The 14,467-nt window shown below is 46.3% G+C and overlaps 1 protein-coding gene across 5 annotated transcripts in view; it reads left to right on the forward strand.

Annotated features, from left to right (window-relative positions):
- SEC24C (SEC24 homolog C, COPII coat complex component) overlaps window positions 1-14,467 on the forward strand; it is a 67,468-nt gene that overhangs the window by 31,473 nt on the left and 21,528 nt on the right. For all 5 annotated transcript variants that reach the window (XM_050960032.1, XM_050960029.1, XM_050960030.1 and 2 more), the window contains one exon: window positions 7,867-7,994. In XM_050960032.1, coding sequence (XP_050815989.1) covers window positions 7,867-7,994 — 128 coding nt within the window. The remainder of the gene's footprint in view (window positions 1-7,866; window positions 7,995-14,467) is intronic.

Consider the following 14,467-nt stretch of genomic DNA (forward strand, 5'->3'; position numbering starts at 1 on the left):
CCCATCTAAATTCTCTAGAAGCAACAGCATCATTACCTCCTCAGAGATTCACTGCTCTAATGAACCTCATCAATACCTTGGTGCACAGCCCACAGATATCTACCAGAACCAGTCTCCAAATACAAGGTCACATGGTGACGACCACATATATAGTGAAACACAGCAGGCTGCAGGGTTGGCTCAAGACCGTGTACGCCCCACACAAATGCAGTTTGAACAAACTTCTGAACATGCCAGTAAAGGTCGAGGACTCGCTACAATGGTGGACTCACCCACGCAACATCTGCATAGGTGTCTCTTTCTTAGTTTCCTCCCGAAATGATGATCACAACGGATGCCTCTACTGGGATGGGGTGCTCACTTTGGCAACCTCACAGTATAGGTAAGATGGTCTCCTTCCAAATCAACACTCCACATCAGTGTACTTGAACTGCTCGCAGTTTGCAATGCCTGTCCACATTTCATGTCTCTGATCAAAAACAGAAACCTGCAGATCGTGATGGACAATGTGGCCTGCATGTTCCACATAAGCAGGCAGGGAGGAACTGAGGTCACACTCCCTATGTACGGAGGCCATAAAGGTCTGGACATGGTGCATCCAACACAGCATCACCATATCAGCCACCTACCTGCTGGGGTCTCAGAAGGTCACAGCTGACGCATTAAGTCGAAGGTTCTTGAATGATCATTAGTGGGAAATCAACACCTGTGTGATCCAGAGCATTTTTCAACTATGGTTTTGCCTGTTCGCCACAAAACAGAACAGCAAATACCCAAATTTTTGCTACAGAGTGGGTCTGGAGCCAGGACCCAGAGGCAGTGCATTTTTCATCCTATGGGATACATCCTTCTTGTATGCCATTCCTCCCACCCCATTGCTGTCCAGGGTCTTGCATAAGATCAGGATCGATCAAGCCAAAGTCATTCAGATAGTACCTGCATGGCCCAGGCAAACCTGGTACCCATACTGCAACAGGTGTCGTCAAGTCCCCATGTCTTCTCCTGCTTCTTCCAAATCTCCTTTCTAAGGAAGCGGGTCAGACTCTGCATCCAAACTTGGAGTCACTCCATCTCAGAGCCTGGCTCCTCAGTGGTTCCAAGGCGAGGAGATAACTTGTTCTGAGGATGTTGAAGACATCTTGCTAAACAGAAGACAACCCATTACACGAGTTATGTACCTCCATAAATGAGAGATTCCACACAAGGTGCTTAAACAAACAAATTGATGCCATTACCTCTACCATATTGGTCCTGGACTACATGTTTTACTTTAAGAAATCTGGCTTTTTAATGAGTTCAGTACAAGTACATCTGGCTGCCATTACAACATTCTGTGACAAAGTGGACGGTGTTTCAGCCTTTGGTCACCCAATTACCAAAAGATTTCTCTGGGGATTGCGTAACCTCTACCCAGATCCCAGAGTGCCAACACCCCTGTGGGACCTCACCTTAGTGCTTTGATCCCTCACAACTGCCCTATTTGAACCTTTGGCTATATGTTCTCTACTACACTTTTCCATAGAAGTGGCCTTTCTAGTTGCCATCGTGTACATGAGATGTGTGGGAGAAATAGGGTCTCTTATGGCAGGCCCCTCAAATATGTTTTTTCTCAAGAATAAGGTCACTCTCAGAGCTCACCCTAAATTTTTGCTTAAAGTCCTTTCCTTCTTCCATATCAATCAACCTATCTGTCTTCCCATGTTCTTCCCTAAACCTCACAAGGATAGATTAGGTGATTTTCCACACTCTGGACCTTAGGAGAGCGATAGCCTTTTATCATGAATGGACCAAATTGTTCAGGAAAGCTTCTAAACTTTTCCTCTACGCTACTGAATGTTCCAAAGGCAAACCCATATCTAATCAGAGACTTTCCAGATGGATTTCAGATTGCATCCAGCTCTGTTACTGGCAATATGACCTACAACCTCCCTCATGGGTCAGAACACACTCCACAAGATCTGTAGCCACATCAATAGCCATCCTGAACGACATGCCTATTACCGACATATTCAGAGCAGCTACTTGGACATCACCTCACACACTCATACAACACTACGTTATTGATCAAGTCTCAGAATCTGACATGCAGTTGGGGCATGTCTGTTCAGAACTAACTCCAAATCCCTCCTGCCACCACGGCCCACTGCTATATAGTCATCTAAAGTGGAGCACCCACAGGGACATCTCTTGAAGAAGAGAGGGTTACTCACCTTATGCAGTGAATGAAGTTCTTCGAGATGTGTCCTTCTGTGGGTGCTCCATTACTCGATCTCCTTCCCTCTGCTTCGAAGTTATCAATACTCTGTGGTAGAGAAGGAACTGAGAGAGGAGGGAAGCAACACGCCACTAAGCAACTGCCAACACAGGCATGAGACAAGGAGAGCGCATGTGCAGCCTAACCAGGTACTGCTGTTGAAATTCTCCGACTATAGGTGATTGTGCGCCCTGCACCTCAAGTGGCGCGCCCACAAGGAGAGACAGCTCAAAGAATCTCAGTTACTGCACTGGCCATGTGGAACTTCTAGCTCTTGAGATAGTGGTTGAGATGATGCAGGTCTAGGATTGGTCTGAGTGCTCCCCTTGGCTTTCAGAATTAGCAAGTAACAGCAATAAAACCCCTTTTCTCTTAGATGGTACAGAACCTCTTCCAAGCTCCCACCCAAAGGAGGGATTGGACTTCTTGTTCCAACAGTTGCTTGTGAGAAGGGTCCCTGAAGAGAGGGCAAGGTGGATAAAAATTGGAGGGTATAACCTAATTCTATTGTGCTTAGACCGCAACAGTCCGAGATAATATGGGTCCAGGCATTGAGGAAGTGGGAGAGTCGATTAGAAAACAAAAGGGTAACTGGATCAAAAACTGAGGGGACTGAGATGTCTTCCTCAAGCATCTCATCAAAATGAGTGCTTTGAGCTGCCCAAGTGGCAGGGGAAGATTGCTGGCCTGAGGAGGTGGTTGGGGGAGGGGGCCTACTCCTGTACCCTTTGTTCTTCCTTCTCCGCTGATCTTGCAAGGCAGGCTGCGCAAAATAGCATCCAGTCCGTGGGGCACTGTAGTATTTTCTGGACGCTACCGGCGAATACAGACTCAAATTTTAGGGTCGCCTTAGAGTCCTTAAGTCCGTGGAGTTTGGTGTCAGTTTGCTATGAAAAGAGCAAGGGCCCTTCGAATGGGAGGTCCTGGGGGTTTGCTATACCTTCTGAGGAAACCCCGAAGACTATAACCATGAGCTTCTATGCATTATAATGGCTGTGGCCATCGATCTGGACGCAGAATTGGTGGTATCTAAGGCTGCCTGCAGGGAAGCCTTAGCTACTCTCTTCTCTTCTTCCACTAGTGAAGAGAATGCCTTTCTGCCCTCTTAGGGGAGCATGTCCTTAAATATTTGCATCTCCCACATATTAAAATCGTAGCAACCTAGCAGTGCTTGCTGGTTCGCTATTCAAAGCTGTAGCTCACCCGTCGAATAGACATTTCAGCCAAACGAGTCCAGCTTTTGGGATCCTTTGTCTTGGACGTGAGCCCTGCTTGACCTTGACAGGCTCTCACATTAATGGCTGCCACCACTAGAGACCCTGAAGGAGGGTGTGAAAACAGAAATTCATACCCTTTGGCTGATATGAAGTATTTGTGCTCTGTCCTTTTGGCCATAGTTCGAGAGCCAGGGTCTGCCAAAGTGCTCTACCTGGGTCCATGATCGCCTTGTTAAGGGGTAGAGCCTCTCTTGAGGTACCCGCTGCTAACAAAATGTCCAATAAACAGAGTGTCGTCTCTTTGACCATATCAGCTTGGAGAGACCAAAGTTCGAGGCCACCTGCTTTAAGAAATCCTGGTGGACCTTGTGGTCATCTTGAGGTGGGGGCACACGATAACCACCACTGCCTCTTCTGGGGAATAGAAAGAAGAGGCTAAGGCTGGTTGAGGGGCCTCTGCCTTTCCAAGATCTGTGGGACCTCCTCTTGAGGTTTGGCACTGGGCTTGGCACCGGAGCCTGCGTTTGGGGTCTCGTGGTGCGGTACTGGAGATGCCCTACTTTCCAAGGTCACAGAATAAAAACGCCTCATAACGGTGCCCTGGCCTGGGAGGAGCCCCCATGGGTTCCAAAAAGGCCATTGCGTGAGTGCCGGTCCCCACGATCTTGGAGGCCAAGTGTTTGGGGGCACCATAGCACCTGAGACCACAGCAGGATAGGAATAGTGTGGGAAGTAGTGCGGGCAGTCCTGACAATGGGATGAGTAGAACCCCAATTTAGACTCTAATGGGGAAGACAAAGGCAGTGCTGACCCTTTCAGTGCTGGCAAACGGTGTCGGGGAGAAATCTGAGCCGAGGCTCTCCTAGTGGTGTCTCGTGAAAGCTGGAGGATGGCTCTCTGCCGCTTGTCAGTACCAGCGGTGCAGTCCTGAATCTCTGGGACCAGGAGAGTAAGCAGGTCTCTAGCAGCCGCAAATGCCTCTAGGGTTCATAGTACCACAAACTGACTGGTACAATGTCTGCTGGAGGATGGCACTTCCTGTACTGGAATTAGCGGCGCTTGTGGTGGTATTGAGACTGGTGGAGGTGGGTGCTGCGGTGCCGGAGAGGGAGAGCGGCTCAGCACAGGTGTATTAGGCACCTGCTTCCTTTCAGCACTGGGGAGCAACTCTTCTCCTGGTGCTTACAGTGCTGCTTCTGAGGTGCCGGGGAGGAGAATCAGTGCCAGGACTCTCAACTGGTGAGAAGAGCACTTGACCCCAAAGCTGAGGTTCTTGGTGCCAAGTCTGAGTGCGGCTCCAATGCTAGTCTTAGGGATGCGTCCATGAGGAAGACCTTCAGCCTTGCCTCCTGGTCTTTTCTTGATGGGGGTCTAATGTCCCTGCATATCTGGCAACAGTCTTTCTGATCTTCCACTAAGCACTTGAGGCAGCTTGAGTACAGGTCACTTAAGGATATCGACTTGCCGCAGGAAGCAAAGGGCTTGAGGCCTGGTTGCAGAGACATGCGCTGGTACCAAAGCGTGGACAAGTCTCTCCAACCAAGTATGGAGGTGTCCAAAACTCACAAAGTAAACTACAATAACTATGTGCACTAGATAAGAGAAGAAAAAAACATTGGGAGAAATTACCTGAGCAATGAGGGAAGTTCCAGCAACCATCATAGGCAGTAAGGAGCAACTAAAGGGGCGTGACGCCTTTTATATCAGCGCTATGAGCACATAGCACCAAAGGGCACTGAAGCCAACCTGATCGGTACTAGAAAGGGAAAAAAATCTGGCAGTTGTACTTGGGGCATGCAAAAGCCTGTGTTGGAATAGCAACAAAGAGTCCTGTGGGTGAATACCCACGAAAGCTCATGCTCCAATACGTCTGTTAGTCAGTAAGGTGCTACAGACTCTTTGTTGCTTTTTGCAGATCCAGACTAACACGGCTATACTTCTGATATGTTGGAATAGAAATGTGGGAGCACTCAAAGGAGGACTGTTTCATGGGTACAACTGAGAAGTGCACTTATACTGGAGTAGCAGGGGTGTTACACATCAGGACTGAGGTGCATTAGCAGTTTTATGAACATAAGAATGGCCATGCTGGGTCAGACCAAAGGTCCATCAAGCCCAGTATCCTGTCCTGACAGTGGCCAATGGCAGGTGCCTCCAAAAGGGAATGAACAGACAGGTTATCATCAAGTGATCCATGCGCTGTCACCCAGTTACAGCTTCTGGCAAACAGAGACTAGGGACACCATTCCTGCCCATCCTGGCTAATAGCCATTGATGGACCTATCTTCCATGAATCTATCTAGTCCCTTATGAACCCCATTATAATATTGGCCTTTACAACACTCTCTGGCGATGAGTTCCAGAGGTTGATAGTACCTTGCATGAAAAAATACTTTCTTGTGTTTGTTTTAAACCTGTTACCTATTAATTTCATTTAGTGGCCCCTTGTTTTTGTACTATGAGGAGGAGTAAATAACATGTCCTTATTTACTTTCTCTATACCACTCATGATTTTATAGATCTCTATCATATCCCCCCCTTAGTCGCCTCTTTTCCAAGCTGAAAAATCCCAGTCTTATTAATCTCTCCTAAAACGGAAGCCATTCTATACCCCTAATCATTTTTGTTGCCCTTTTCTGAACCTTTTCCAATTCCAATATATCTTTTTTGAGATGAGGCAACCACATCTGCATGCAGTATTCAAGGTGTGGGTGTACCATGGATTATATAGAGGCAATATATTTTATGTCTTATTATCTAGCCCTTTCTTGATGATTCCCAACATTCTGTTTGCTTTTTTGACTGCTGCTGCACTTTGAGTGGGTGATTTCAGAGAACTATCCACAATGACTCCAAGATCTTTCTTGAGTGGTAACAGCTAATTTAGACCCCATCATTTTATATGTATAGTTGGGATTATGTTTTCCAATGTGCATTAGGGGAGGGATAGCTCAGTGGTTTGAGCATTGGCCTGCTAAACCCAGGGTTGTGAGTTCAATCCTTGAGGAGGGCCCTTTGGGGGTTGGACTAGATGATCTCTTGAGGTCCCTTCCAACCCTAATAATCTATGATTCTATGGCTGATTCCATGTTGCTCTTACTTTGCATTTATCAACATTAAATTTCATCTGCCATTTTGTTGCCCAGTCACCCAGTTTTGTGAGATCCTTTTATAGTTCTTCGCAGTCTGCCTGGGACTTAATTATCTTGAGTAGTTTTGTATCTTCTGCAAATTTTGCCACCTTTCTGTTTACCCCTTTTTCCAGATCGTTTAGAATATGTTAAATAGGACTGGGCCAAGTACAGATCCCTGGTGGACACCACTATTTACCTCTCTCCATTCTGAAAACTGACCATTTGTTCCTATCCTTTGTTTCCTATCTTTTAACCAGTTACCAATCCATGAGAGAACCTTCCCTCTTATCCCATGTCTGCTTATTTTGCCTAATAGCCTTTGATGAGGGATCTTGTCAAAGGCTTTCTGAAATTCTAAATACACTATATCCACTGGATCTGTGGGAACACAGAGCTTTAGGAATAGAAATGCACTATGGTTAAGGCTATGTTTATGTCATGGAGATCATGGAAGTCACAGAATCCATGACTTCCAGAGACGTCCATGACATTCTCTGCTTCAGCCTCACTCTGGAGCTGACAGACTGTGGGGCCCAGTGGGTTCTAGCGATAGTAGCAACAAGCAACAGGGCCCCCTGTATAGTTCAACGACAGGTGACAGACTCCTGAGGGGGCCCTCCTCAGGGTTCCAGCGACAGGAGACAACCTCGCATGAGGAGAGGGGAACGCCTCGGGCGAGCAACTGGGGTGTCCCATTTTCTATTTGGGAAAAATGGTCACCCTGCAGCTCCCAGCTGCCATGGGCAGAGGGAGAACCCCACAGCTCGTAGCCACCACTGAGGTAGGGAAACCATAAAACCACAGCAGAAGTCACAGACAAGTCACGGCTTCCGTGAATTTTTGTTTATTGCTCATGACCTGACCATGACTTTTACTAAAAATAACCATGACAAAATCTTAGCCTTAATTATGGTGTTTCATCTCATGAATGAGAGGCATTGCTTGATCTGGGGATTGGGTGAGGAGGGGAAAATTTTCCCTATATCTGCCTGCATTATATCTGATTACAAGGACAGCTATCACTCCCACATTTTCAAAAGTATATAAATTCCCTTGTAAGCTATAGAATCCAATTCTGCAGTTATGTCACTTTTTCTGTGCTGCCAGACATAGAGGCTGTTTGCATTAAAAATGGAATCTCTACAACCCTTAGAGCCGGAAAGTCTGCATTATGACTTGACATGTTGCCCTTGATACTTATGTTAATATAGAAATATAACCTTTATTAAAGCTCTGTGTTTATCTCTGTTCTTCCCTCCAGGTAACGCAAGCCCTCGCTACATAAGATGCACATCTTACAATATTCCTTGCACCTCAGATATGGCCAAACAATCCCAAGTTCCCCTAGCTGCTGTCATAAAACCACTGGCTACGCTACCCACAGATGAGGTGAGAGCAACATCCTGGACCTGCAGTTAAGAGACTCTGAACTCCTGGCAGCTCATTTCTTTAGTAGATGTCTGTCTGTGGGAGCTAGATAATTTAAATTTTTGTGGAAGGAGAGTTTAGAGGGTGAAGATTAAGCAAGCATCAGTTCTCAACATATGTACAGTGTCAAGTAATTGTTAGGCATGAGTGGGCTATGCTATGTTCTATGAAAGAACTGAAGAATTTGACCACTGCAATGTTATTTACTCCTGGGGGAATTCTGCATCACTGTGCATGGCAGAATTTATGTCCCACACAGATTTCTTTGCTTCCCTGCAGAAAAATGACTTTCTGACTGGGAAGGAAAGGGAAGCCACAAGTCCGTTCATACGACCCTCCCCAGCAGTATGTTTCGGGTGCCCAAGGCAGCTGGCAGAGGGGTAAATCACTATGGTGCAGGGGGTGGGATTGGGGAAGACCTGGCCGCTGCCTCCTACCCTGTGCTGGGCTCAGCTGCTAGTCCTGGCTGAGATGGGGAAGGCAGGACTTCCTCTTCCCCTGCACAGCATCCAGGACTGTCAGACCCACTCCTAAATTTCTCCCCTGGCTGTAGGAAGCTCTGCAAACTGCCCCCCTTCCTTCTCTTCCCTCCCCCACCACGTGTTTCCTGCACCCATCGCTCCTGAGCTGCAGGGGGACGGGATCACTGTACAGGGAGCCGCTGCCCCATCCTCCCAACCCCCATGCATCCAGACCCCCTTATACCCAGACCCTCCCACTGAGTCTCCATATCTATTTGACAAATAAAATTTGCAGAATTTTTAATTTTTTGTCGCAGAATGCCCTCAAGTAAATTAAGTACTTTAGAATCCCCACTTTATCAGCAGAGTCCAGCTAGTTTCTTCTTAACCCTCTCCACACCTCTTGCCAAACAAGGCAATTGCTGTGTGGCTGAACTGTTCACTGGCAGCACCGCTCACTCGTCTGGCTCCCACTTCCCTTCCCACCCCTTCCCCAGCCTGCCTGGCTTGTTCTCCCATAGCTACTTAAAATGGTTCCAAGTCACTGAAGAGAAATCTTTTCTAGCAGATGAAGCTGTGGAATCAAATAAGATTGCGTATCAAGTAGTACTGAGTTAGCTGTTTGTGACATGCATGTGTGCGTATGTGGCGGTGTGTGGAGCACAGCACTGAGTGCCAGGAGTGCCTGATGTCTGTCCATGTCTCTGCCTGATTTAGTCTGTTACTCCTCTGCTGCTTTCACTTTGCATCTGTAAAACATGACTAATCCTTGCCTACCTTACAAGGCTATTAAGAGGCTTAAAGCTTGTGGAACAATTTAAAGGTAATTGCGATGAATAAACATTGTAGTTACAGGCCTGCATTACTTGTCTTAACATTGCTGTTCCTAACAGTGAATTTACCATTTCCTTGCAGGCTGGATGTCTAAATTGAGTGGTACATCCATCAAATGCCTTGCTGTGTTCAGCTCGCACTAGAATCCATTGAGTAGTGTGATGGGATATATGGAGTTCTTAACCTGTTTTGTTGCAATTTTTTTTTTTTGTCATTTTAAGACTAATCTGTAGGTCTTGGAAATCTGTTTTCTGACTTGATAATCTGAATTTCCCCAAAGTTAATTTCTATAGTGTGGCACCTAGTGGGTAAAAGGAACTACAAGGGAATAATTAGATGTGGCCTCATTTCAGAGACGGGCGGGTGGGGGTTTGAAGCAGTGATTCTGTGGAAGTGAAGTATTAAGTACATCCCAGTACTCATTCTCCAAACCTTGATGTATGCTTGCTTTGAATAAATGTGTTGATTTGTGATGTCCAGTAAAATGTGGCCAAGGGCAAAAAGCTTCTTTAGTGACTTCACTCAGCCCCCAGCACTGGAAACTTCTAGACTGTGAATAAGGGCTGGCTCCCTTGTGAAGGGGCCCTGCTAACAAATGAGTGCTCAGCTGAGTATCCCATACTTGTTGAGAGAAATAAGACCTTGTAAATGGAGCTAAAGTTATATGTACAAGGTATGCAGGAGGAGAACAGGTATTGTTAAAAACAAGGCTTTCAGACAAATCTAGAATGTTTAAAATCCAGCACCTGCTCACCAGATGGGACCTGTGTTTTGACAGCATTTGAGGCTTCAGAAAATAACTGTTGGACTTTGCAGCCTCGAGAAATGAGTAGTGTATGGTGTGCAGATGTATGTTGTTTGTTTTACAGCACTCAATGCACTCCTTAGCCCTGTGGAGTGTGCTTTTCTTCTGGTAGTACAGGTGGCTGAGAAAAATCTGATTGCCCAGAAGCCTGAGACAGGTCGAAGTGTTGTGTGGGCAAAGAAAACATTGGATTTCTTGGCTGCTGGACAAGGCCACCAGAGGAAGCAGGGGGTGGGCTGAGTGATATCAGGCACAAGCAGTGTTGGATTGTCAGAAGGGAGGGTGGTTGGAGGGTGTGAATGGAAGTATAGCCTGGACAACTGAGTTGCTTGTGGATAGGGAGAGGAGAATGGGCTGGGTAAAGCAGTAGAACTGAGCTGTTTGAGGGAATGAGGAGGGAAGGGAATGGGCAGAGTTCAACCACCAGTCCAAGAGGCCGTGATCCGTGATTAGTGAGAGGAGAGATGATGTCAGCTATAGTTGCATAATTTAAAGGCCAGAAAGTCAAGCAGTGGATACTCCCAGTTGTGAGATGCACTTTGAACTATGAATGCAGCCTGTAGCTTGCAAGTGTTCTCTTAATCAAATCAAACTGTCCCACTGCGGCTAAGTTTGCTCATCTCTGAAAGTTGCTACACTGCCTACTCTGGCTTGGCTGTAAAAAGATAGGATGCTTATCAATGTCTGTAATTTAAGAATGTTTTCTTCGCATATGAGCATCGAAAGCAGTGATCAAAAATTATCAGAATACAGCTTGAATTAAGGACATTCATAGAGGTCAAGATATGCAGATTTATGGGTGCATTAGGAAATAGAATTGCCCACAGACGCACTGTAACTGGAGTCCCTAACTTTTCTAGGATGGAATCATACTGTTTGAGGTTTTGAAAAGCTGAAAAGCACTATGCAGGACCTCAAGGCAGTGAAGGACAATCCTGGCCCTTATGTCAGAAAACATACCCTTTGGAATAAGTTGGCACATTGTAAGGGGTGAAAATGTGTCTCTCTCTAAAGCCTCAGATACAGAAAAATCACATCTGTGTTGAAGTTGCTGTTGAACATGTGGATGTCAGATTCACAAGGCAATAGCAACCACTTTTCACATGGCTTCAGTGTTTTGGGTTCACACAGTGGTGTGATACAATTTGCCTGCTATTACAATATACAAACTATCGATGTTCCTAGACCACTTGACGCAGATAATGAATGAATGAGGAGGAAAAGCAGAGAGCTGTACATTGGAGGTTGTCTTTAAGATTACACTTAAATACTACTAAATCCATAAACCATGATGGTGCACATACATGTTTAAGAAGACTTGTCTACGCTGTGGGCGCTGCAGCTGTACATCTCCAATGCTGTAGCTATGCTGCTATAGTGCCATAGTATAGATGCATACTGCCAGGGTAATGGGTTTTTTCTGTCACTAGATATCCCACCTCCCTGAACGGGAGTTCAGCATTTTTCTATCTACCTATCTGTGTCTACAGTGGGGATGAGGTCAGCATAGCCCTGGCACTGAGGGGCATAGGTACTGACTTCTGTTGTTCCCCGGGGGTGCTCCACCCTTGCTGTGTCCCAAGACCCTGCCCTCACTCCATCCCCTTCCCCAGGGCCGCCTGCTCGCTGCTTTCTGCCCTCCCTCAAACCCCTCGCAGTGCTGCCAAACAGCTGCAGCTGGTGGGTGCTGAGCACCCACTATTTTTCCGTGGGTGCTCCAGCCCTGGAACTCCCACGGAGTTGGTGCCTGTGCTCAGGAGTATGCATTTTTCACACTGCTGAGCAATGTAGCTACATCAATCTAAATTTAAAGTATAGACCAAGCCGTAGACTTTTAACCACTAAACCACCTGCCTTTTGGGATACATTGCTATGAAATACTGTTTTCATTGGCCACTAAGTACTACAAATGACAGGGTTCCGCTTTCCACCAAAATAAGCTCATGCACCCATCTGCAGCGATGCACGCTTCAGGATTTGATGCAGATATGAGTGAATGGCCCAAATGTAGTTGCTTTCCAGCCCCATCAAGAAATTCTCTACTGGCTTGAAGAGAAATCAGGAACACAAGATTTGTGGGCATAGTCAGCGTGAGCATGCAGCAGCAGACAGCAGTAGGGGAGGGCTAAACTAGTGCTATTCAGCATGATCAAACCTAGGTTTCAAACCAGATGGACATCATCCCTGATGTATACTGATTTAGCTCTTTACTTGAAATTATCTCTGTGAGGACTCTCAGATTGGTGGTGGCAGTAATATTTTAACTTAATAAAAGCAGCAAAGAGTCGTGTGGCACCTTATAGATTAACAGACGTTTTGGAGCATGAGCTTTTGTGGGTGAATACCCACTTCTTCGGATGCATGTGGTGGAAATTTCCAGAGACAGACAGACAGATATATATATATATATATATATATATATATATATATATGAAAGCAAGCAAGAAGCAGGCTAGAGATAACGAGGTTAGTTCAATCAGGGAGGATGAGGCTCTCTTCTAGCAGTTGAGGTGTGAAAACCAAGGGAGGAGAAACTGGTTTTGTAGTTGGCAAGCCATTCACAGTCTTTGTTTAAACCTGAGCTGATGGTGTCAAATTTGCAGATGAACTGAAGCTCAGCAGTTTCTCTTTGAAGTCTGGTCCTGAAGTTTTTTCGCTGCAGGATGGCCACCTTAAGATCTGCTATTGCGTGGCCAGGGAGGTTGAAGTGTTCTCCTACAGGTTTTTGTATATTGTCGTTCCTAATATCTGATTTGTGTCCGTTTATCTTTTTCCGTAGAGACTGACCAGTTTGGCCAATGTACATAGCAGAGGGGCATTGCTGGCATATGATGGCGCATATTACATTGGGGGACGTGCAGATGAATGAACCGGTGATGGTGTGGCTGATCTGGTTAGGTCCTGTAATGATGTCACTGGTATAGATATGTGGGCAGAGTTGGCATCGAGGTTTGTTGCATGGATTGGTTCCTGAGCTAGAGTTACTATGGTACAGTGTGCAGTTACTGGTGAGAATATGCTTCAGGTTGGCAGGTTGTCTGTGGGCGAGGACTGGTCTGCCACCCAAGGTCTGTGAAAGTGTGGGATCATTGTCCAGGATGGGTTGTAGATCCCTGATGATGCTTTGGAGGGGTTTTAGCTGGGGACTGTATGTGATGATCTGATGGCCAGTGGAGTCCTGTTGGTTTCTTTCTTGGGTTTCAAATTTGATGACAATATATATCTCCAGATCAGTGGCACCGCTATGGGCACCCACATGGCCCCACAATATGCCAACATTTTTATGGCTGACCTGGAACGCTTCCTCAGCTCTCGTCCACTCACGCCCCTTCTCTACCTATGCTACACTGATGACATCTTCATCATCTGGACCCATAGGAAGGAGACCCTGGAAAAATTCCACCATGATTTCAACAGCTTCCTCCCCACCATCAACCACAGCCTGGACTAATCTGCACAGAAGGTCCACTTCCTAGACACCATGGTGCAAATAAGTGATGGTCACATTAACACCACTCTATACCGAAAACCTACCGACCGCTATGCCTACCTTCATGCCTCCAGCTTCCATCCTGGGCACACCACACGATCCATTGTCTACAGCCAAGCACTGAGTTACAACCGTATCTGCTGTAACCCCTCAGATAGAGACCAACACCTACAAAATCTCCATCAAGCATTCTCAAAACAACAATACCCGCATGAGGAAATAAGGAAACAGATCAACAGAGCCAGATGTGTACCCAGAAGCCTCCTATTGCAAGACAAACCCAAGAAAGAGACCAACAGGACTCACTGGCCATCACATACAGCCCCAGCTAAAACCCCTCCAACACATCATCAGGGATCTACAACCCATCCTGGACAATGATCCCACACTTTCACAGACCTTGGGTGGCAGACCAGTCCTCGCCCACAGACAACCTGTCAACCTGAAGCATATTCTCACCAGTAACTGCACACTGTACCATAATAACTCTAATTCAGGAACCAATCCATGCAACAAACCTCGATGCCAACTCTGCCCACATATCTACACCAGCGACACCATTACATGACCTAACCAGATAAGCCACACCATCACCGGTTCATTCACCTGCACGTCCCCCAATGTAATATGCGCCATCATATGCCAGCAATGCCCCTCTGCTATGTACATTGGCCAAACTGGTCAGTCTCTACGGAAAAAGATAAACGGACACAAATCAGATATTAGGAATGACAATATACAAAAACCTGTAGGAGAACACTTCAACCTCCCTGGCCACGCAATAGCAGATCTTAAGGTGGCCATCCTGCAGTGAAAAAACTTCAGGACCAGACTTAAAAGAGAA

The sequence above is a fragment of the Gopherus flavomarginatus genome, chromosome 6, assembly GCF_025201925.1.
Source record: "Gopherus flavomarginatus isolate rGopFla2 chromosome 6, rGopFla2.mat.asm, whole genome shotgun sequence".
Taxonomy (NCBI): domain Eukaryota; kingdom Metazoa; phylum Chordata; order Testudines; family Testudinidae; genus Gopherus; species Gopherus flavomarginatus.